This window comes from Orbicella faveolata, unplaced genomic scaffold, assembly GCF_042242905.1.
Source record: "Orbicella faveolata isolate gen_17 unplaced genomic scaffold, um_ofav_v1 contig_25, whole genome shotgun sequence".
In the NCBI taxonomy this organism is placed as follows: domain Eukaryota; kingdom Metazoa; phylum Cnidaria; class Anthozoa; order Scleractinia; family Merulinidae; genus Orbicella; species Orbicella faveolata.
Genome location: NW_028301553.1, coordinates 13,897,501 through 13,920,801, shown reverse-complemented (window position 1 = coordinate 13,920,801; position 23,301 = coordinate 13,897,501). Strand labels below are relative to the sequence as shown.

General features: G+C 41.0%; 2 protein-coding genes, 1 long non-coding RNA gene and 2 pseudogenes across 4 annotated transcripts in view; 3 read left to right on the top strand and 2 right to left on the bottom strand.

Moving 5' to 3' along the window:
- Positions 1 to 1,732: 1,732 nt before the first annotated feature.
- On the bottom strand, positions 1,733 to 2,537 carry LOC149109075 (uncharacterized). Its single transcript, XR_016208617.1, has 3 exons — positions 2,409 to 2,537; positions 2,018 to 2,053; positions 1,733 to 1,913 (listed from the first exon to the last, which is right to left on the bottom strand). It is a non-coding gene; the product is annotated as an uncharacterized LOC149109075 (long non-coding RNA).
- A 2,675-nt stretch (positions 2,538 to 5,212) lies between these two features.
- Positions 5,213 to 7,560, top strand: LOC149109074 (uncharacterized; annotated as a pseudogene).
- Positions 7,561 to 10,145: 2,585 nt separating this feature from the next.
- LOC149109073 (4'-phosphopantetheine phosphatase-like) lies at positions 10,146 to 14,794 on the top strand. Its single transcript, XM_089294209.1, has 3 exons — positions 10,146 to 10,273; positions 10,570 to 10,638; positions 13,695 to 14,794. The coding sequence occupies exons 1-3, from the start codon at positions 10,179 to 10,181 to the stop codon at positions 13,756 to 13,758; spliced, it is 228 nt and encodes a 75-aa protein (XP_089150335.1). The 5' UTR covers positions 10,146 to 10,178; the 3' UTR covers positions 13,759 to 14,794.
- Positions 10,640 to 12,707, bottom strand: LOC110069422 (contactin-associated protein-like 2; annotated as a pseudogene). The gene is made up of 2 exons (XR_016208607.1): positions 12,168 to 12,707; positions 10,640 to 11,977 (listed from the first exon to the last, which is right to left on the bottom strand). The product of XR_016208607.1 is annotated as a contactin-associated protein-like 2 (transcript).
- A 48-nt stretch (positions 14,795 to 14,842) lies between the features above and the next one.
- The window catches only part of LOC110069421 (uncharacterized), an 8,976-nt gene continuing 517 nt past the window's right edge, over positions 14,843 to 23,301 (top strand). The window contains exons 1-7 of the mRNA XM_089294183.1: positions 14,843 to 15,519; positions 16,935 to 17,104; positions 17,973 to 18,225; positions 19,033 to 19,221; positions 20,320 to 20,868; positions 21,344 to 21,496; positions 22,474 to 23,301. The exon at positions 22,474 to 23,301 is cut by the window's right edge and continues 517 nt beyond it. Coding sequence (XP_089150309.1) covers positions 15,306 to 15,519; positions 16,935 to 17,104; positions 17,973 to 18,225; positions 19,033 to 19,221; positions 20,320 to 20,868; positions 21,344 to 21,496; positions 22,474 to 23,129 — 2,184 coding nt within the window. The 5' untranslated portion in view covers positions 14,843 to 15,305 and the 3' untranslated portion in view covers positions 23,130 to 23,301. The remainder of the gene's footprint in view (positions 15,520 to 16,934; positions 17,105 to 17,972; positions 18,226 to 19,032; positions 19,222 to 20,319; positions 20,869 to 21,343; positions 21,497 to 22,473) is intronic.

The following is a 23,301-nucleotide window of genomic DNA, read 5'->3' as shown; positions in this document are numbered from 1 at the left end:
TGCCTAGAGCTACTTTTTGCGAGAGAGATTTACGGTCCAATCATGTTAAACACAAGCCATGTCAAACAGGCATAGTGGCTGGTGATGTACGTATAATTTTATTTTTCTTCCCGAAACGAGATACGTAAACAAATGGTTTCAAAACTTAAAATAAATATTCATTGTATCTGTCAACAATCGTTTTGAATATTTCTCCATTGCTAGTGAAATTAACACAAACAACTGCCAAGATAGGAATAAAATACTGTGACTTCGTTCTCCAAGAGAGAAAACTATTAATTGTTATTTTTATTGTCTACCTTACAATCTGCATATGGTGTCTTTTAAACAAACACCCTAAGACCCCCCAGACCCCCTAAGACCCAAAAACTTAAAACCAAAGACCCCCCCATTTTTCACATTGGGGGGGGGGGGGGGCAAGGCGGGGGCTTCCCCAGTTCCCCCAGAAAAATCACTTCTTTTTGAGGGAGGGGAGCTGTGTGATCTGCCGCTACACAAGATGCTCCGCACAAGATACTTCGACAAAACGACAGCAACTGAAGATGACACAGAATGGTGGCTCGGACAGTTTGTGAGTATGTCAACCTCGTGCTTTCCACGGGAGATTAAAGACTGGAGGGAGGGAAGGAAGGGAGGGAGGCCCTCAGGAACATGCTCCTATTGCATTTAATCCAGCTATTCACTACAGCGATAAGCCATTTATAGTATGCAAAACGACGTAGGATCCTCTTGACATTTCCGAAGAAGATCTGGACATTGCTCGACAATTTCCGGGCACATGGTTAGTCAAAATATGAGTCTATTTTCAAATTCCGTCTCTCCCCCCCCCCCCGACCCCCCACCGCCCCCCCTCAAATAAAAAAAAATTTTTAGGGCGGGTGGAACGAAAAAGGGGGAGTACTGGGGCGACGGAGAGCATAGTACAGTTGTCAGTTTGTCAACCTCTTGCTCTTCACGGGAGATTAAAAAGCGGAGAGTGGTACATATCTGGTGGAAGTGACAAAAACAAGAGAGAGTACAAACAGGAGACACTTTGACACCTCCTCGGGAGAGCCACCTGTTAGCAATGGTGAATTTTGAAGCAGCATAAAAGCGCAGCGTTAAGGGACCAGTTGCTTTCCATTTTAAGGACTTTTGTCCCTGTTTGAGGGTCTTTTGGTCTGAAGACAGAGTTACTGTACTCAATCCCAGTGCATTAGACTGAAAGCAAGTTGCTTCATTCACGTTTCCGAATTCGAACAGGTGACCACTTGTACAAGAGGATGGGGCTGGAGAGAAATAGAAAGAGAACGAGACAGTTGGTGATACTTGCCTTCTGAGCCCAGCAGCACATGAGATTAATATTACCCATTTTTTAAACGCTGAGAGGAAAACTTAGTCTCGCGCGATATGGTGACTGTGCTTTTTTGTTTCTTTTGATTTACACCAGGCTTCCCGTAAGACAGCAACCGTTTTATGTGTCTCTTTTCTCCACACTACACTTAACGACCAGGTGTTCTAAGGTTAATATGTCGCTGAGGCAATCGCAAGAACTTTTAGCGTTTTTTATTTACTTTTTTAGTTGAGAAGGTCATTCGGTGAGTCGACGTAAGGTTTTTCCTTTGGTTGGTTGCTGACGGATGAACATATTCCATGCCTATGAACATCAATGGTGAACAGGCAAAATGACCACTGAGTTTGAAGAAGGAAACAAATATAGAAATTTGAAAACCACGCCAGCCTTCGTGCTATACTTTCTCGTTTTCTGATTCCAGTGTAAAGTTCATTGAAATGCAGTACTTGAGTGATTTTCTTAAGCAACTGTTAATAACTGAGTGACCTACCTTGCGCCCAAGTCAAGGGAGGAGTGAACAGCAGGTATGTAAAATGCTGTAATGCAAGGTGTGAGACTATTTGATCTTGCCGACCCTAATCTGTCGAAATAAAGGTATTCACAAGACGTGAAGATATATGTGGTTACATGTTACTATATATGTGACTAAAGGAGTCACGTCTCTCACCACAGATGGGGTCTTACCACAAACGGTCTTCTTCGCTGGACACCAGTTTTCCACTGAAAGAAGAAGCGCCATGTTGAAAAAAGTGTAAGTAGTTTCGACGTGTCTCGCAGACTGTTTTCACTGTCACCCTTGACGTTTAATAGGTTGATATCATCACAAAAAGAAAAAGCTTATAGACACCAGGAGACGCAGAGTTATTTAAAAAATGAAACAAAGGAAAGACCCTAGTATTCGAAAACGGTATAAGTTATGAATAAACAGAATCAGTTTAATGCACTCTGTTCTTAGAGTAAAGATTTCAGTGTTCTATTTAGCAAAAACAGGTTTTGGCTTTTTGATCTACCAGAACATGAAAATCAAGTAGATTGTTGAACAGTCCCAGTAAATTTGCTAATTTTGTTACCCTACCTTAAAAAATCCGGATGCTGAATCCGAAATTTGACGGCTTATCGAGAATGTTAAAGAGTAGAAGTCATAAGCTTTTCAGGTACAAATCTTCATGAAAGCCGCCTCCTTATTACGTGAGGTATTCATTATTCAGGACTAAAAATGTTTCAAAGATCAACCGACAATGAAGTGTTACGGTGTAACGAACTCGACCGGGGCCACCAGTTATGATTTCTGCCAATCACAAGACGAGTTTAGAATAAAAGAACAGGAGTTCGTTCATTTCCGAACAAGCAAATGTGACTGGGAATTGATGCGAAAGGCAACGTGAAAGTGCATTGCGACGCTTCCATTTACGGGGAAACATTGTTCGTTTTCATCACCGAAAAGGCAAGTAAATATTTTCTGAATGGCGGCCCAAACAGACTAAAACAACAAATATATTTATGAGCCAAATGTGGGCCTCGAATGCTAAAGACGAACCCAACGCAAATCTGTTTACCGAATAGAGGCCTGGAAAAGTTCTTACCACAAATACATTTACCGAAAACCCCTGTACCGGGAATTTTGAAAACGTACTAAACACAATAAGGGAGTTTAAGTAAACACGAAGGCGATGCCGAGGACAACGTCGATTAAAAAGTGACTTTATATTTTATGTACGAATCTCGCGGTACTCTAAAGTTATTTACCTTGTTTATCACTGTCAAAACTTTCACGAAACTGAATCTGGGACATAGCGATAAACTTGAAATAAAAATTTCAAAAATTAGCCGTCGCGGTTCACGTTCTCTAGACAACGCAGAATTTGGTCATTTCACGTTGTTGTTTTGCCGAGGACGGTAAAGAAATGTACCAAGAATTATAACGCACGTGCACAGCCATTGTTCTCCTCATTAAATCTTTTGTTTAGCGACGTTCCCGTTGCCGTTGCCGTCGTGGTTTTCTTAAACTCCCTATGTAATATTAACCGAATGACGGCCGGGAACGTCCAGGACGACAGAGAGTAACACAAATATATTTACCGAATGACGTCCAGGAATTTTGAAGACAAAACGGCATAAAACGTACTAAACACAATTTTATTCACGGAATGAAAAAAGGCGGGAAATTTTGATAATATAAGAACTTACTCTGTTTAGAAACGACATGTGGTTATATTTTGATCATGAAGGTTACATTTTGTTCTGTAACACTTGCAATGGATTTGTATCATGCAATGTAATGCATTGTATTATGCGCCGTTAAGGATGAGAAAAACCCTGTTCGAATTGATGTTACTAGTTGTAAAACAGTTTAGTGATCAATTCGAAGTTATTTATTTTATTTAGCCTCTCGTTGTTTCCATTGTTGAGTCCAAATTCTGATATTTTGTCCGTTTTGTTTTCAATATTGTAGTCATTCCGAATGTAAAATATATTTTACGTTACAATGTAATTCCGTCGCGATCGAGTCCTCAACCGACAACATTCACCACCGTCGAGGGACCGTCTAGTCGTTCGGTAAACATATTTGTAAATATAAGTCAAATTTGCGTTGAGTCTGTTTTATCTTCAGTCAGGCCATCATTGGGTAAATGTGTTTGTGTTTGATTCGTTTTAGTCTTGAAAATTCGTGGCGCCTTTCAGTAAATTAATATTAAGATGGCTTTTCGTTGATGGAAATAAACAACTTTTCGCCGTAAGTCCTTCATTTGTGATTGGTCCAAAATGAACGAACACCTATTCTTTCGCTCTGAATTCGTCTTGTGATCGGCAAAAAAACCTTGGGTGGCCCCGGTTGAGTTGGTTACACTGTAACTCATTTTCACAGGTATATCAACCCGGCCGTAAAAGGAAATCTCCTAGTCAGACATTATCGTATTCTAAAACAACTTGCTCGGAAATAAAATGCTATAGTAACTTTGTATTATTGAAAGGAGCCACTATTAACAATCTATACCCTTTCCAAATTTTTCATGTTGACTGGTTGAATTCAATTAAGGTAAAATTCGAGGATATTCAAACATTTTTTTTATTAGTTTAAAGAGTGTGGATAAACTAGTAAACTATAATTATATTATTTTTTTATTATTGTTATTTTAGTTTTATATATTTTATAATATTTTAATTTTTGTTTTTTTTTAATTTTTCCTTGAATTCCAAAACATTCAATAAATCCACCCTTATCTAAAAAGAAATAAGGGAAGACAACATGATTTATTCAATTCTATACATAAAAGAGCTATTCCCAAAAATCCTCAAAATACAATAAATCCGCCCTTATTTAAGAAGTTTTTGCTGAGAACCTACTGGCAGGTTTATGTGCAGTTCATTATTTATAAGAACTTCTATCTGTTACGCCGCAAAATGTAATAATCGCCACAAAATGTAATAGTGCTTCTTTTGTATTTAACTGAGACCATCACAGCATTCCGTGTTCTGTGGTTGTGTGAAATCATTGTAATGAATTACATAACAATCACCTCAGTTTCTAAAGCTAGCGGAGACGCTAACGAACTTCCTTTAGTGTGTACAATAAACATTCAAATATATTTTGTGATGGGTAATGTGGATTCTGCGGAAGTATTGGTGTTACTTCTGTGTTTGATTAAGACTTTGCATTCTGTGGTTGTGTCATATCATGATTGTGGAAACAACAATCACCTCATTTTCAATGACTCGTAGAAAATTAACAAAGTTCCTTTCATATGAGGTACAAAAATATACAAAAAAATATCAAGCTTAAATGTTTTCCTCTATTCAGTGCAGTCCTAAGCGTAAAATTGAACAAAATACCTCACTTTTTTCACGTGGATACATGAATGATATTTAGGCTCACACTTTGCTGCTATATAAAGGCCATCTGATGCAAGCCATTTCATATCACTCCAGGATGTAGACAGCTACAAATCCGTGTCGTCAACTTAATAGCGAACCAATCAAGGGAGCTGCCTCATGTTATTTGAGTCCAATAATTCATGGTAAATGTAGCATAATCAGTGCTCGATGTATCGCCAATGTGAAACGACTAGGACTGGCAAAAGCCCGGAAAGATGTTTGCCACATGCGAAACAACTGCGACAATGCGGTGTCTGGTAAGAAATGCTTTGGTTCATTGTTAACATATACAAACACTTATTCCTACCTCAAGGAAAATGTAACTCTATTTTTAGGTTCAACGTTCCATTTTGATTTCATCTTTATCTTTTTTCTAGGAATAAAGAACGTGGCATTCTTTTTTAGCGCCGTAGCAACACAAGAAAATAGAAAACTCAAAAGCCATGCAACAAAAATCAAAGGCAGAGTAGACGATGAAGATAGCGGAGGAAAGCAATGACGAAACTGTGACTTCTAGTCAGGTGGCAGGTACTATTAGCCAAAAATGGATTGCTGAACATCGCTCTATAGTGGATAAAAAGCTCTCTCCGGCAGTAGTATATTGGATTGCGTCGACCACACCCAACGGGGTTCCTGCCAATCCCCTCACAGTCCATCGAACCCTTCACGAATGTGGGGTAGAAACGCTGGCACATCAGGTACGGCAAATTTTATCTCAGTCATATTTGATTTCATACAAAACGCTAAAAGATCACAAAAATGGCTTTATGCAGGATTTAATTCGCACCTCTTACCAATCAAGCTATCGAAACGAAGTGCATCAATTTATTGAAGAACCAGATGAAATCGATCTCGACGAGTGTGGAGTGGAGTTGGTTGTGAGAGTGGTTCTAGTGAAGCAGTCGTTTCAGCCTTCCTTGTCGGCAGCAATGTCCAAAATTGAAGACGCCAAATTGCAGATCGATCGATTTGGCTTCAATGGCGCTCGTGTGGACAATGCTAAAAACCGCGGCAAGAAAGAAGAACCCCAGAGATCATCGGGCAATCTCACGGTATTGATAAATGACATCGGAATTTCCATGAAGAAGTTGTACTACGTACTTCATAGAGGGAAAATATACAAGAAAAAGCCAGCTTCCCGGTGTACCTACCAGTACAATTGTGATCCGCGAGCATTTATCAATATCCTGGCCGCAAATGAACAATTTAAAGGACGCCTGCTCAAAGACATGAAGCGCGTAATCGATATACTCTCAGATCCTTACTGAGAAAGTTATTCGGCCAATCACCATCGACTATAATCTTATCGAGGTCCACGAAGGGCAGCGCTGGTCGATAAGAGAACGGGGTTTTCTCTAAGAAGTCATACAGGAAAGCGTCATTGGAACTGTAACGCCCAGACCGTTTTGTCCTTATGACCCAAGACACCCCTGCAGCGCCAGTATTACAAAGAAATAGAAATACTAGTACTCCAAAACAGTCTGAACGAGAATGAGGTCGCCTCATTCTGCGAGGATTTTCTTAAACTGCTCAACCTCAACAAAACGAAGCACAAACACAAAGTACTATACCTAGCGGGACACTAACAACGGATCGAAAGACATGCATGTCTTTTCATGCCCGTTTTGGGTATCATTCATTACAGCGACGTGGCAATCTTTACCAAACAAAAAGTGTTCAACAAAGCGATGATATCCCACAACACTGAGGTAATATTCATTGACGAAGCGACTGAATCAAACCTTGACATGGACGACTGCAAAATACTCACACAGGGAGGCTATGCGGCATATGAAGTGAAACACCGGACAGCCAAATACTTCATAAATCGTTGTCCAATGATCATAAGAGCGTAAAGAAAACTCCAATTCAAGCCGGAAAACCAACTGGCCATGGAAAGAAGACTTCGCAATTATTTTTTCAAGAGTCTGCAAAATCCGAAGAAGAGGGCTGCAGTTTGGTTAGGTAGCCACCCAATCGACTACATTGTTTGGGCAGCCGAAAGAGCACGCGACGACGAAGAAAGGAATAGTTGTGACGAGGAAGCTGAGGAAGATTGCTGTCAGTTGATGAGCGAAGGTCTGTTACCAGAATGCAACAAAGAGGCCTTGAGAACTTTGTCATTGGTAGAAGACGAGGATTCCGAATTGGCGCAATTTGGAGGGAAGACGAGAACGCTAATGAAGTAACACAAGATGAAGAACAACCTGTTTGCGCCTTAGAAAAAGCGCTGCATAAGTGCGTGCCCGATTCTCGGCGCCACAGACAGGTAGTGCACCTTCTCCACCTGCTAGAGCAGCAAGAGAAAGAGAAGAGAGAACAAGAAGACTACTGGTACGACAAGAAAAAAGAAATCCTGATTTCAAAAGGTGTCTCCCCAGAAACTGAAGAACTACTTGTAGTTGGCCTTTGTTTTGAATTTTTTCTGGTCAATAAATCCGCCCTTTTTCTTAGCTCCTTCAACCATGTCCATGAGCAAATATTGATGGGTCATCGGCCGAGATCTCTTGACTTTTATGAATAAGAACACGCCCACAAACTTGGTGGCAAAAGACAAATCTGAAGGAGATACCGTGCCTGACGTTTCTTTGCACATCTTGATCACGCTCTCGAAACGAGGCAGGTTGTTCGAGACCACTTTTAGCAGTTCATCTAATGTAGCCGCATGTCCCTTTGACTCTAGAGTGTCGATGTCTAAGTCGTTGGTCCATTGAAGCCTCATCATTTTAGAAACTGTCTTGCGAGCCCTTTTCAAGTAGACCTCGTGGAATTTAGGTTGTACTATACTGAATCTGGGGCACCGAGTGTTTTACTAAAATCGACCAAGTCGGCAATGGAGTCCAAGTACGCTAGGCGACCGGCATGGCCCAAACCCCAATCACTTTGCATTGCATCGACATATCGAAACAGAAAGTCTAGTGAACTCAGGCTGAAATCAACCATGTTCCAATCATGATTTAACTCTTTTTCTTCATCTTCACAGCAAAACTTTAGATATTTGAAGCTCCTACGAACGATGTGTTGAGCTTGCCTGCTACTTTTGCACCCACCACCTTTTCCAGTTAGCCAGCTTTCAAATAGCTTTCCGATCGCACTTGAAATGTCAAACGATGGTAGCAAGTTGGTAAAGCGATAAGACGTTTCGCTTCTTTCTTCCCTGTCTTCTGGTTTGGCTGTGGTTTTGCAGTCGTCAGGCTTTGAATCAAGGTAATAAAACCAACCGTACTTGTTTCAACATGCTTTCTACGTCCTCTTTGAGTTTTAAATATAATGTTATCATAAGTTTGCACGGATATACATCTTACTACACGTCGTAACCGTCCGGTGCAAGCGACTTGTTTTCCCGCCATTTTTGACGAGCGCTTACTTTGCCGGCTTTTTACGGCAGCACGCTGTCATTGAAGGAATAATGACGGGGAATGTTTTTGATTGGGGTGCAAAGGAGGTTGCAAAGTAAGATGAAGAATTGTTATCTAGTAAATCAATTCCTACTTTTAACTCATCTTTTTCATTTCTGACTGGAAGTCGTTTCTCGTTCTTGCAAAATGGTGGAATATTGTTAAACTTGCTCCTAGTGGTGTCAGGGTGTTTTGTACATAGCATTAACTTTTCTCCATTGCATTCAAGCGACTTTTTCTTTTTTGCAGGCTCATGGAAGGAGGTCAGCTTGACTTCAAATCAGCCATGAACAAATTACAAGGTAGGCAAAATGAAGCTGTACTCTTTTATGCTATAATTTTGCTTGAATAGTTTTCGCGTTTATCAGCATACGTGACAGAAAATTTCAGGGTTATTATTTACATTGCATTTTAGAGAGATTTTTAGCTAGTAAATATTACATAGAACAAAGCACTCTTAGACCTAACAAGCTTAGGGATATATCTTCTGTGCTGATACCTCAAAAAGCGAACTAAATCATTTCAAAATCTTTAAAAAAGGTTTGTTCGTCTTTACAATTTTGTTCTATCACATTATTTCAGCTTGGCCTTGGTTAAAAGATGACCTTGATACCTGGATTGAAAGGTCAGACGTCAGTTCTTTATTTCATTCTATTCAGAAGTCAGCCTTTATCTCATTCTGTTCAGAAGTCAGTCTTATCTTCTCTCCATTAGTTCGTTTTCTTTCTTTCTTTCGTTCGTTCGTTCGTTCGTTCGTTCGTTCGTTCGTTCGTTCGTTCGTTCGTTCGTTCGTTCGTTCGTTCTTTCGTTCTTTCGTTCGTTCGTTCGTTCGTTCGTTCGTTCTTTCATTCGTTCGTTCTTTCGTTCGTTCTTTCGGTCGGTCGGTCGGTCGATCGTTCTTTCGTTCGTTCGTTCTTTTGTCCGTTCGTTCCTTAGTTCGCTCGCAGGCTCGTCCGACCGTTCTCTCATACGTATATTCGCCAGGTTAAATTTGATGTTCTTTCTTTACAGGGTCCGCCTGATAAACTGGCTGTCATATTCGTGGATAACAGTGGTGTGGATATTATTTTAGGAATGTTTCCATTTGTCAGAGAACTTCTTTCTCGTGGAACTAAGGTAGTCTACTACTTAAACAGACGGCTTTAATGGGGCTAAATGTAATTTAGGCAAAGTTTGAGTGGAGCCAATGCTAGCCATCGGTCTCTCAGGGCGATGCGGAGTTTTGCAGGGCTGACGTGTTTTGCTTGCCAGCTGTGTGAGAACATGCAGTTAGCCTTTGAGTGCCTTTCGTGCCTGTTGAGTGCTTTAGCTTCCGCACCTCCCTCCCTTTTGCTGGCGACGGTAACTATATGGGGTGGTAAGTATCTCCACTGACTCTGTCAGTGTGATGGGGCCTGGTGGTTGCCGCTCTCAGGGTTGCCGTGGATACCTTCATGCTCTGCTCGAGGCTCATATCACGGCTCCACCATTCCTAAGGCACCTTTGCCAAGCTCCTCATTTGGAGATGAGGTTAAGTTTAAACCCGTGTCAGCAAACAAATGTTTTCGTTCCTTGAGTGACATGCGTAGGTTGTTATGGCGGGTATCTCGTATCCAGCCCTGAATGACGTCACGCACAGTGAACTTCTTATCTTGACTGAGAAAGTAACGGATTTATGTCCAGAAATAAGGTGAGTGAGTCGTAACATAACTGAGCCTTGGGCCCAACATATATCATCTTGTTGCTCAGTGAATTTTTAAGCACTTTGTAAGGAACATTTGTGCGGAAAATATATCTTTGGTTATAATTTATCCCTTAAATATGTTGTGGTTTTCGTGCCACTTTCCTACGTAACAATCTCCGTTGCTCTGCCTTCTTCTCCCACGTTCCTTTATTTTCGTCCACTCTCATCCGCCCCACCCCGCCCCGCCCCCGATACACATACATGAGAGCTGGCCACTTACATTTCGTTTTGTTTTGAATTAGGACTGCATATAAGGGAGAGCAGTTAGTCCCTATGGAATCAGGGATTGGCTCAACTTGTTTGGACTATAGGTATATTGATTTGATTTTATTCTCCTACCAAATTAAAATCAATATGGCTGCTTTATGTGATTTATAGGATCCTGAGATAAACAACAGGAAATTTAACCCAATACAATCATTTTCTTCAGTTCTTTGGTCCCGCCTAACATTATCCAAGCGACTCACTAATCGTCGGTACTGTCAAATCAAAGTTATTGTTCTTGTATTCTACTCGTGGGCTGTACCATAGCACCTCAATTTTCCCAGTGTGTGGTAGCCCTTCTCGTCAACACCTTGGAATACTCCTGTATCTCCAAACCTGAGCTCTTTGACTGGAAGTGTTGACTTATCAGTGAGAAGACCGCTGTCCTCGCGCCATGCAGCGTCATTCTTGTCGCTTGACTGGGATCTGCGCACGAGTTGGTCACTCTGCATGCGCACTTTACACTTCCAGGCGACGCTCCGCCCCAGTACATCTTACTAGAATCAAGTGACACCCATCAGCCAATGGGATTGGGAAACCATAACGCAGAGTCATAACACTCATATTTAATGAACTGTTCGCAGTTTAAAGGAACAGCAGTAAGACTGGCCAGCTGGGATAGGCTTGCTCCTGAGTAGTGAATGCTGCGCGAGTATGAACCACGACGATCATATCCATCCACCAATGTTCTGCTTTCACTGTCGTGACTAACAACTGTCACGCCGACACCATTCTTCTCACTCATGTCACAGTAGGCTGTAAAGGGCGCAAGACCACCCGCGCCGTCAGGATCAATGACATAATATCCGCTAGAACTGCTGACGTATTTCCGTATCACAGAACAAGAAGAAGGAGACTTGGATTTAACCTGAACACTTGCTTGTATAGAAGATAGAGCATTGGTCGCTTTACAGGTGTAAGATCCCTCGTGTGATTTCTTGACACTGGAAATGACAAGTGTGTTGTTTTGTAGAATACTGGAGTCTACAGGAAGTGACGGCTTTCCATCCTTCATCCACGTTACTGTTGGTTTCAGGCTACTCTCGGCCACACACGGCAGACGCACAAGTAACCCAATCAGAGCTGTCAGCTGCGCTGGAGGATGAACTTTAAATCGCAGACGAAAGAATATCATCAATTGAACTGTCGTTACCGCTCTTCCCAGAATATTCTCTGCTTTGCAGATATATATACCACCGTCCTTGCTTAACACGTTGTTGATTTTCAAGGCTCCTTTACCTACGATTGTTCTATCAGGTAAACTGCCGATCGATTTAGACCACGTGATACTAGGTCGCGGCTGGCCAGTTGCACTGCAGGCGATGTTGATAGTTTGTCCTTCCTCAGCCATTAGTTGATTGGGGGATATTGAAACCCGAGGAGCAACTGTTGAGGCACAATGTTAGAGTAATTAGTTAATTATGAATTGATGCTGCGCCCTCAATCAAGTAAAGGCAGTCGATGCCGTCGTGGACAATAATAGACACGGCTTATACATGACACTAACATTCTCAGATAATTTTGCGGGCACCTTCATGAAGATATGCTGTTTAAAGACAAGCTTTACAAAACTCACATTGCACTGTTAACTTTGCTGAGACGCTCACACTGCCCAACAGGTTTTCCGCTCTGCAGCTGTAAACTCCATCGTCTCCTGATTTCACGAAAGCGAACGATTTTCCCTACCCTATTTTTGACCTGACCAAAAATTCGATACTCTGTTTATGACAGTTGCGGCTGACACAGTTGCTCTAAACAAAAGTTGAACGGCTTTTGCTTATGGTCTTATCGATAATGATGAAAAAGTAGCTTCTTCTAAACAACATACCCAATTCAAGACTACAAAAACCATACCCTATTTAAGACCAAAATGGCCAAAATCGATACCCTATTTATGACCAAAACGGCTGAAAAACCACACCCTTTGGGGCCGCAGGTACCCATATAGCCCATATAAGGGAGTACCCCTCCCCCCCGGGGGAATTTACTAAACTGGTGAGATTATTGTACGTGCTCGCTGAAGAGGACTTGTCTGAAACAGTGATTAAATATCAGAAGGGAAAAACAGTATCATGTGGCATGAGACAGTTAGGTCAACTTAAATAGAAAGGTTAGATGCCTTAGTCGAGAGCACCATGGGGAACTTAAAGGAATTTTGTCTTGAGAAAGAAGGTTTTTCTGTTGTTGTTGTTGTTGTTGGAGGGAAGACGAATTTCTTGTTGGTGGTTCTCCACAGGAATAAAACCTTGTTTTCCAGTCTTTTAACCGAGTCCGAGCATCAGCTTTAGACGTTGCTGTCGAGTTGCCATTATGCGTAAAAAGAGAATGCTTTCCCAGCCGTTTTTGGTTGAATGCCAACATATTGAGCGAGATGGGCAATTGGAACAAAACCAATAGAAAGCTTTAACTTCCTTTGTGGTAATAGAGAGGTTAAGCATGACGTTAACGGCAGACGGCAAACGGCAAAGACAACTTCTCATTTTCAGTTCTTCGCTTCTAATCCGTAAATAAAGCACACAAAAATGGAATAACGTCTCCTACTATTCATTGCATATACAAATAATTTCACTCTACTGTACACACAGCTGAAGAGAGACGACAAAAGTGTCATTTTTGCCGTTTGCCGTTTGCCGTTAACATCATGCTTAACCTCTCTAATATCTACAGATTTTCCTTCTCATCTTGGATAGGTCAGACTGTCATATTCACCTGGTCACGCCCTCTGAATGTGTATTTAAATCCAAAGTTCGATTGTGCCAGCGTTAGTGGAAGTTGTGGACTTTCCTACGATCCAGATGCTTCGAAAAGTTGTTTACGCTTATAAAAAGTTCATTATTACTATTTCGTTTCTCTCCGCGGTGAATAGCATCTGAAATAATAACAGTGATCCAAATATTCCGCCTCAAACCAAAATGCGTAACTCTTTGGTCTCTCTCATGAAATTCCTGTGTAAGCTTTGACGTTTGACCAACTAAGCAGAGCAAGAACGTGTGATAATTGATATATTGCCCCCATCATGTCTCCAAAGAAAGCATACAACATGATGCAATGGTCTTGAGTAAAAATTAATCCCTAAGGTTTTTTTCTTGTTTGTATTTTTCAGGAGAGTAAGTACTGTGAAATGTAGAGATGCAGATCTTTTAATCTTGGAGGGAATGGGAAGGTAGCTGAATGTCTTTTCTACTTAATTTGCAGTCTTAAAAATGCGTTGAAATTTCATTAATTTTTTTGAGGGCCATCCTTACAAATTACGAGGCGAAGTTCACGTGTGATTCTATTAAAATGGCCGTGATCAAGAACCGCTGGCTCGCTCAAAGACTTGGAGGCGATATGTACAGTGTGGCGTTCAAATACGAGCAGGGAAATATTAATTCAGTTTAGAATGAAGGTGGGTTGTTATATGGGATGCTTGTCTGGTTTGAGAGGGTTACTTATGATCATGATGATGACTAGAAGAGTGATGATGACGATGGTGATGACAAAATCGGTGATGTCAAAGATGGTGGGTATGGTGATAACGATGTTGATGATGAAGACGATGACGAAGATGATGACGATGATGATAGTGACAAGGATGATGATGATGATGATGATGATAATGACGTGATCACGTTATAGTAAAGGCGTGACAATGATGACGATTATGTCAATGATAGAGCCAATGATGCAAAAGGTGACGTCATTAAAAGTGACGTCATGATGACGGTACCGGCTTCCCTACTGACATTTTATGATTACAATAATGATAATAATGATGATTTCATGCTTAAAAAAATAGACGAACAACCAGGGTTGACATATTAAAACAATTAAAACGTTCTCTGGCTGAAAATTTTAAGTTAAAATAAGCTTTCGGCTGCCAACCTACAGCCTTTAACGAAGCCTACAGCCTTTGATTACAATCATGCTGAATGAGAACTGTGGTTTTGAAGGAAATAATTGAACACTGCATTACTCGTACATTCTTCAATACGTTATAAAACAATTATGGAACTTGTAAAATATTGGAAAATGGCTTGCAGATTATTTACTTCCTCAATAAGGTAAAACTTTAGCCGTGGATAACGACTGTATTTATGAAAGGTATGAATTTTAAAAAATGAATTTTAAAAAGCATTTTGTGGTGTGCAAAATACAGAATCTGTCATAAACCATCTGTCGTACCGGCGTAGATCGATATGTAGCTCAGCGTAGAGTACCACACCAGCCTATGGGGGGAGGGGGAGGGTGGATTGTGTGGAATGTTTGCATGAGGGGTAATCCGTGCAAGTAGAGATTGCAATATGGATGCCATTCTCAGAATGCAACTTGCGTGGTTGAATAGGCGATAATTAGTTTGAATGCAATAATTAGAGATATCGCCGGAATGGAAGAACATGATATGTGTATGTAGAAGATCTCTTAGCTTTGCAGAATAGGATAAGGCGGTGTCCGGTTGCATTAAATTAAAAGCATCAGCTAATCTTTTGAAAAGCATTTCTGTACAGAGTGTACTAGCTCAATATAAAATGAACTGAAAGACTGAGCCCTCCAAGGACTCTATATTCATGACATTATTCCCAATTGCGTGACACGTTGCGTGATGTGACGATATATCGTGATCACTGTGAGCTATCACTCACTCATCATTCAGTGCTGCCTGTTATCACGAACGTTTCTCGGACAAAGAACGTTTGTATTGTTTTGACTGGCGTCTTATCTAGTACGTTGTAAAATGGCTGTTTCCAAGTCCAACCCGGGACTTTGTAGCTCGCTAAATTTCGTAAGCTTGGTTATCTCCACTGTCACTCTATTACTACTTCTAGCAGGGTTTGTAAGAATCGAATTCAAACTGAACGATCAAGACGCAAAACTTGCTGCTGTTGAGCGACTCTGCACGGCTCGAACACAAGACGTGTCGCAAGAAGATGGCATAGCTGATGTAAAGGGTAAGACAGATGACTTGTGTGTGGTTTGGCTGTGCAGCCTCCTCAAAAATTCTCCTTAATATCGGGAGAGATAAAGCCTAGAATTACTGCGAAGTGAGTCGAAGAATACCCCTAGAGGGAACTATTATACTTCTGGCAGCCGGTTTTCCTCTTAGGGTCAGACGAGAACACGAACGCTAAAGGGCGATATGAACGAAAAAGATCTCGTCTCAATCTCTCTTGGCTGAAACGTCTCCCCTTATGATCTCTGCCTGATATCGAGAGGAAAACAGACTGCCAGAAGTCAGTAGAAATGTCTATTGTTATCCCAGTCGATAGTTTGCAAAACAGTTTCGAGTTAGGGTGCGGGATATCGCGGGATAAGCGTTATTTATGCTCGTTCCAGACTCTCCGCACCCCGCATGAAGAACTCTCCAGTGGAGACAACAAATTGAACTTGACAACATATTTTTGTGCAGGTGACTTGGATTATCACACGGCAAGTAATTGTACTTTGTTGGTGCACAAGGAAAGACTGTAGGATTTGTTCAAATTTCGCCATCAGGCCGGGCCTATTTGTTCTGTGTACCTTATTACATGAGATTTTCGAGACGCGTTTATTTGGCGATTTTCGGGTGCGCATATTTCGCGACACTTAAATTCCGCGATTTTGCGAAATTTTCTATTTTGAATCACTTTAACGTCGCGTTTTTGAGTAACACGCAATTAAATTCCTCGGCAATGTTACTAACGTTACTTAAACATGTCCTTGAATGTAGTAAACCGACTTTATCAAAAGTACAATAACGTCAAAAGTAACATATACATAACGGCTGAACTATATGTCAACAGTAACATAATGTGAGTCACCTAATTTTCGCGTCGTGTTATGTTCGCTACACTTATTGTTTGCGTCACTTCCATTAATTTCGGGATTTTTTTTTAAATCGCGAAAGTCGCGAAATTAACGTGTTTCGAAAAATTTACGTAATAAGGTAAACAAATCCGGCCCGCCTAACTGGTTAAGCTTGTTGCGCAATCAGACCTAAAAGGAACGCGAAAACTGTAAACTACAGTTTTACGCTCCACTCATGTTGTATCTTGAAGTTTGTGCGCGCTAAAAAGGGAAAGAGCAAATCCTAATCAAAAGGAGCTAAGTAGCCTCCCGCGCAACCGTCATTTGCAACGTCACGCAGCGCGCCCCCACTGGTAGGTGACGAGCGTTGCGTGACGACGCAAATGTGGACGGTAGAACAAACAACAGAAACAATGCCCGCTAGCCCCAAAACAATAACAGCTGCTGCAATGACGACAAATAGAATTACAAGCTTACGAGAGCTGCTACACTACTGTGTGGCTGTGTCGGAGATGCTCGCAGTGCACTAAGTATTGAGCAGCGTCAGCGTTTTATGAACATCATGATCCTTTATTTCAAGGAAAGTCCAGTGAAACCATTAACAGAGCACGTCGTTCTGGAACTGGGCTTGCAACAAAGAGCAGTAACCAACAAACCAACGAACTGACTGAAATAAAAAACGAGATCAAGAAAAATTTGGAGAAGATGAGGGAAGAGAATACACGCGTTTGCAATTCACCTCTTGGCTCGGTAAGCAACCCTGATGCTGCGTTTATTTTGGTCCCGATCTCAATTAGTTTTTCTATTTCTCTAACCTTGCCCCTGAAACGCAAAATACTCTCAAAGGAGCTACGTCACGGTTTGCTCATCTTGGAAAGTTAAGCTGGAATTTTTCAAATTCGTTAATTGTACTCCGTAATCTTCTCCATCCTTAACCATCCTTGTTTCTTTATGGTTTATTATTATTTCTTTAGTATTTTTCTATCTCAGTAAACTATTATTTTCAGGTTTCCTTCAATGTAAAGGTAATTTTGTGCGTGGAGAAAATAACTCAAAATACTGTGACTGAGCTCCTTTAAACATCTTGGCTATCTTGACAGCTCGCTGGTATTCATCCTTGCTGATGTCATTGGTTAAATTTTGCCTCATTTGCATACGTAAGCTAGACACAAATTGGTTCCAAACAGTGACAGAGCTCGCGAAACTTAGTAACGGGTGAAGTGTTTTGCCCTTTGGGTGTAACATTATGGGAGATATTGGCCTTTAAAAACTGCACAATTTTTCTGGGTAGAAAAAGCGTCAATGAAGCTACATGTTCCTTGAAAGTTTTTCCAACCGGTCTTAAACCCGCGCCGCGAACTAAGTATTGAACTTGCGTTGCGCTCAAATTTCTTGGGACAGTAAATCGTACCATGCCCTTTCAATAATCAGCGTTGATATTTTTTTTGTAGCCTATCAGAGAGTCAAACGCTCATGCAAAAGAAACAACTATTGTAAACAAAGATTCATCAATTTTCCTGGTTTGAGAGAGACAGGGTGCGAGTAAACTGTGTTGGCTAAGAACACGACAAAATAATCCAAAATTTAGTGATGGTGTTTGTTTGCATCGATATTCTAGATGTGTCTTCGTGGTCCTCCTGGGGAACCAGGCTTAAAGGGGGAAAAAGGAGACATGGGAAACAGCGGGGCCTCTGGGGTCGCAGGCTCTAAAGGTCAGAAAGGCGAAAGAGGAGCCCAGGGAACTCCAGGAATACCCGGTCAGTCGAAGACGCCTGATGACCCCCGGCGCGGGTCCCCGCAGGTCATTGTGTCTCCATCAATTTTAACAGTGAATGAAAACCAGACAGCTAGGTTTCACTGCACAGCGACTGGTAAGCACACTTTAAGTTTCCCATAATATCTGATAAATAAATTTAATTATTGTATGATTGACGATTGGAGTCTTACACCAAAGTTGACGTCCGTTGTATTTTTCGACCGGCGAAGAGTGAAACAATAGCAAATGGAACAATAAAGATCTCTAGTTTAGTTATAGTTTAGTTATAGTAATCTCCAGTGCTCTGAGACTGGGAAGGATGAACTATAACGAACACAGTGCGCACGCACATTCCTCTTGGGTGCATTCGTTCCCAGAATCCGAGTTTATCCAAGACTGCGTCTGAAAACGTGATTGTCTTTTGACGGTCACGGCGGAACAGAGAAGTATTTAGACGAAATCCAATAGGAAATCGAGCAATTTCAGTTTTTAATGGACAAAAACCTTGTACCAGAATAACTTTAAGTATATTACAGTCCTTTTTGCATTTTCTGAAAGTTAAAGATATATAAACAGTTTCCTGAGATAACACCAAAAACAATTTCCCATGGGAAGTCGAGAATGCTGATAAATTTCAAAGTTCACAGAAATTGCGCAAATACTGATACAATTTCATTTCACTTTTATTTCACCAATACTTTCAAGTGTTTAATATGAACTTCAAAATTTATTTTCGACATCTGGTGTTGTTAGCAATGATTTCTTTTGAGAAGATATTTGATAAAGTCGAACAGAAGTTTGCAATACGATGTAAATAACATCGTTACAAAGTTTTTGTCCGCTTGTTTAGTTACCCGAACTTGTGGTGGATTTATTCTTAAATCTTGTCAACTAATGTATTACTTTGACGTTTGAAACACAGGTGAGCCGAAACCTAATCTAGTGTGGCGTAAAGACGGAGAGATTCTAAGAAGCGGATACAAATATCGTGTGCTAAAAGATGGAGAGCTCACTGTCAAGCATGCCCAGTACAATGACAGTGGAGCTTACGAGTGTGTCGCGCGAACAAACTTGGCCCGAGTCGAGGCCTTCACGGAACTTGTGGTCAGAGGTGAGTTTTAAGAGAATGCCAGGGAGAAAGTTGTTCCATTCGCGGACATGATTCGGTGCGTCGCGTTACGGCTAGAAATATTGTGTGACAACTAGTGTGACGACCACTGGGACTCCATAGAATGATGACATAGGGCGTGTCGGGTTAGTTAGCGTTGAATGTTCTATTAAAAAAATAAAGTGTTTCGGCTGGTTTGTTTGATCATATATTACAACCAGCATCAAAGTTGATTGAAATGGTTAATTTAGAGAAAGTTTCCAAACACTCATCCGTTTCCATATAAAACTGTGGATCCATATTTGACGATAGCTTTATCCCGTAATGAAGCCGAAAGTAGTTTTTCCCAGTACGTAGGACACAAAAAAGTCCCAATCAACTAACAACAAGCTGTAACTGTTTCATCTTAACGGAACATAAACTAACAGTTATCTGCCGATTGGTAATCAACCAAAAAAACACTTGAATTGGCCACTTGTATTTGTATTTGTATTTTTTTATTTCTACACTTGACGACATAAATTCAATATTGTTAACAAATAAGTGCAGTGAAAAAGAAGTTGAAAGGGCAAAATAAAGTAAACTAATTAAATGCTCTTTAATTAATTGAACACATTTATTGTAGGATAAAAAGAAAACTAGTATAAGAGAGGAGAGAGTAAACACATAGTAAATAAATATATCATTTTAGAATTATTACTATCTAGCAAAATGAAACTGGCCGAGGAAAGTGCTTTTTTAAACAGTTTTCTAGTTGGCTTATTCCGTAGAGACAAAGGAATGTCATTCCAATAATAGCATTCAATAATAGTAGACCAAAATTTTCTTATATTTACTCTAAAGGATTTTTGATACAGATGTTGTAAGGACGCACTTCGAGTAGCGTAAATATGTTGCTCAGATACTAGAGACAGAATGAGATTCAAAGACTTTTTATCATTGGGTGGTCATAAAATAGTTGGCACATGTATAATTTAACAATGTCAGGAACACTTCAACTAAATCAGTCAAAATGTATGACGTGACTTTGGTTTTCTTGCTACGAAATGTTGGACAGTGTACAGTTTTGTTCATGATGCTCCTTTGTAACTTCCTCTATAGCGACTCCTCGGATCAAGCCGTTATCTCAGCGGCCGATATACGTGTTAGAGGGAAACGACTTCACATTCCCATCGTGCATTGCGACGGGGTTTCCTTCACCGACTATCACGTGGTCTCGAGTGTTCCCCAGTCTCCCAGAGGAACGTAGCTTTTCAAGGACAGGAAATTTCACCATCGTTAACATCACCGCGGGTGATTCTGGAGTATACATGTGCAAGGCGACGAATTTCATTGGCAGCGCTCGAGAGATGATGCAGCTTGTTGTTCTGACAATGCCGCAATTTACTGTGAAACCGCCAAAGAATCATGTCGTAACCTCAGGCGACATACTCACTGTCAACTGCAGTGCAAAGGGAGACGGAACGCTGTTTGTCGCGTGGAGCCGCGAGTACGCAAAGCTTCCCGATCGGAGAGCGACTGTGCGCAAAGATGGAGCCTTGGTGATCACTCAAGTGGTCCCAAGGGATGCTGGGAAGTATGTTTGTACCGCGAGTAGCGTGGGTGGCGCCATACAGATAACCGCTGACATGAACCTTGCTGTAATTCAGAGTAAGTGGAAAATTCAATTTCTATTTTTATTTCCTTAAGTTGTAGCCACGTGACTTCCTTAGTGTGAATTAATTGTCGAGTTAAAATTGGAATAATTTGAAATCACAAAATTTGTATGCCTTTGCTATCACGCAGAGTAACGCTAGCACTATTTTGGAAGACGTTATTTGCCACAAACTACATTTCTTCTTGTGTTTCTAGTGTTTTATTGACCGCTGATAACGTTTGCAATGGAATACCGTGGTAGTTTCCTTGACTCAACTTAGCACGTCAACCTAGACCAAATCTTCATTGTGTAATCGTTGTTTTACGTATAAACGATAGTGACCAATGTTTCTGAGTAGCTTCTGTCAACAATTAAATAATCACTTTCTCATAGTTCTACCAATCTAAACATACAACATCTTTCTTTCAACGGTGTTTTCGAATCTAAATTTGTGAACTATGTTTTTTTTTTGTTGTGCGTGATTCTCAGAGGGCTTGAAAGAAGGCATTTGTCCCATACCCCTCCCGATTGATGCCTGTGAAGAGGAGACTAATGACGAATGTACTTTGGACTCTGATTGTTTTGGTGACATGAAGTGCTGTTCTGATTCCTGTCAGAAGTTGTGTGTTCAACCACCACAAAGTAAGACATACTCTTTTACATTTTTACCCTGTTAAGTTTCCACGTCAAAAATCGGTCGAGAATTCTGAGCCCGCGAGTTCTATGAAACATCATGCTCATTAACCTAACATGGACCTGTGACAACAAGGTCATGCGATATATCTCGTAGCACTTGCAAGCATTGGAAATAAGAATTGAAATCGTTTCGAATTCGGTTACTTTCGCGCGGTAACAGTCATGCTGTAAGAAACGACAGATAGTCCGATGATTGAAAATATAATTCTGAAAATTAATAGAAATTAAAAATACATCATTGTCAGATTTACAGGATCACAATTTCGTGTTACAGGCGAAGACTTTACTTTCCCTATTTCCAACACGTTCTCTGACAAAAACTTTACAGCCAGCAGACAAGTTATCCACAGTCATTGCACACCTCATTTATCATTCGGCGATTGGTTGTGGTCGCAGAGCATAATCTTTACCTTTAGTGGAAGGGAGGAGGGAAGGGGTGGATACTGGCCGGCTGAGACGCCATTTTGCAGTTTAGGGTTATGCTGCGTAGGTTCGTTACCGCTGAAGGTCTGGATGGAATATACCTGATGCTCGAGAGTTGTTCAAAATGTTAGCTGTCCGCTGAGAAAAGACATATTTTTTTAAAGCTGACATATGATCATGAATTTGCAAAATTCACTGATTGCTGAAGAATTGCCAAAACTGTAACTGCTCAGTAAGATTCTAGAACACGAATCCAGACCCTGATACCCTGCGTCTCCCATTCCTAATCCCTGACCAGTTCAGCTAGCGAACAGATTTCTAAAGAAACAGAAACATTGGATGTCCCGCAACAGTCACTTACTATAAAAACATCCCTTGAAAATAGGATTGAATTCTCCCATCTAGTTATGTATGGGGAGAGGTAAGGAGCAGTAGGGAGAATTTGTTGTCTATTGCTGTACGGAAGCATTATTTTGGATTTAATTTTGTTCTCTATCCAGCGAGGGGATGTGTTGATATATTTTACGCCGGCTACACTTCGAGTGGTGTGTACACGATAAACCCTGACAGGAAAACAGATTTTGAGGTATACTGCGATCTGGAGACTGACAGTGGAGGCTGGATTGTGTTCCAAAGACGACAGGACGCTTCTGTCAGCTTTCATCGGACGTGGAATGACTACAAATATGGCTTTGGAGACCTCAAAGGGAATTTCTGGCTTGGAAATGACAAGATTCATCGAATCACTTCAGCCAAGAAGATGTCGCTGCGTATCGAGCTTGAAGATTGGAACGGGAAAAGAGTGTTCGCCCGATACGACAGTTTCAAGGTGGACAACGAAAAAGCCAAGTACAAAATGACGGTCAGCGGCTACAACGGCACGTCTGGGGACTCTTTGAGTTACCATAGCAACATGATGTTTAGCACGAGAGACAGCGACAATGACAAGTGGAAAACGGGGAGCTGCTCAAATGACCTGACAGGGGGATGGTGGTTTAACGATTGTCACAACTCGAATTTGAATGGGCAGTTCATGGGTAACACGAAGGCTTACAGCGGCATTGGCTGGTCTCGTTTTAAACATAACCTCTCTTTGAAGTTTGTGGAGATGAAAATGCGAGCACAGTCGTTTGACAAAGAAAAAGAGGACGAATGACTGAAATGAGACGAAGAAAGATGGGTTTCCATTTTAGCGTTATTTTGAGCGCGTCAACGAGAATTTTAATGGCTTTACGTGCCTAAAATAGAATAGAGGCTGAGCAAACATATGTACGGTTTGTGAGTGTGGAAAAAAAATCAATCACTCTGATCTTTTTTCTGTAGACACA

Coding starts and splice junctions, on each gene's coding strand:
- LOC149109073 (XM_089294209.1), top strand. CDS start 10,179: ATGGCGGGTATCTCGTATCCAGCCCTGAATGACGTCACGCACAGTGAA. Junction 10,274..10,569: donor GATTTATGTCCAGAAATAAG/GTGAGTGAGTCG, acceptor GTTTTGAATTAG/GACTGCATATAAGGGAGAGC. Junction 10,639..13,694: donor TCAACTTGTTTGGACTATAG/GTATATTGATTT, acceptor TGTATTTTTCAG/GAGAGTAAGTACTGTGAAAT.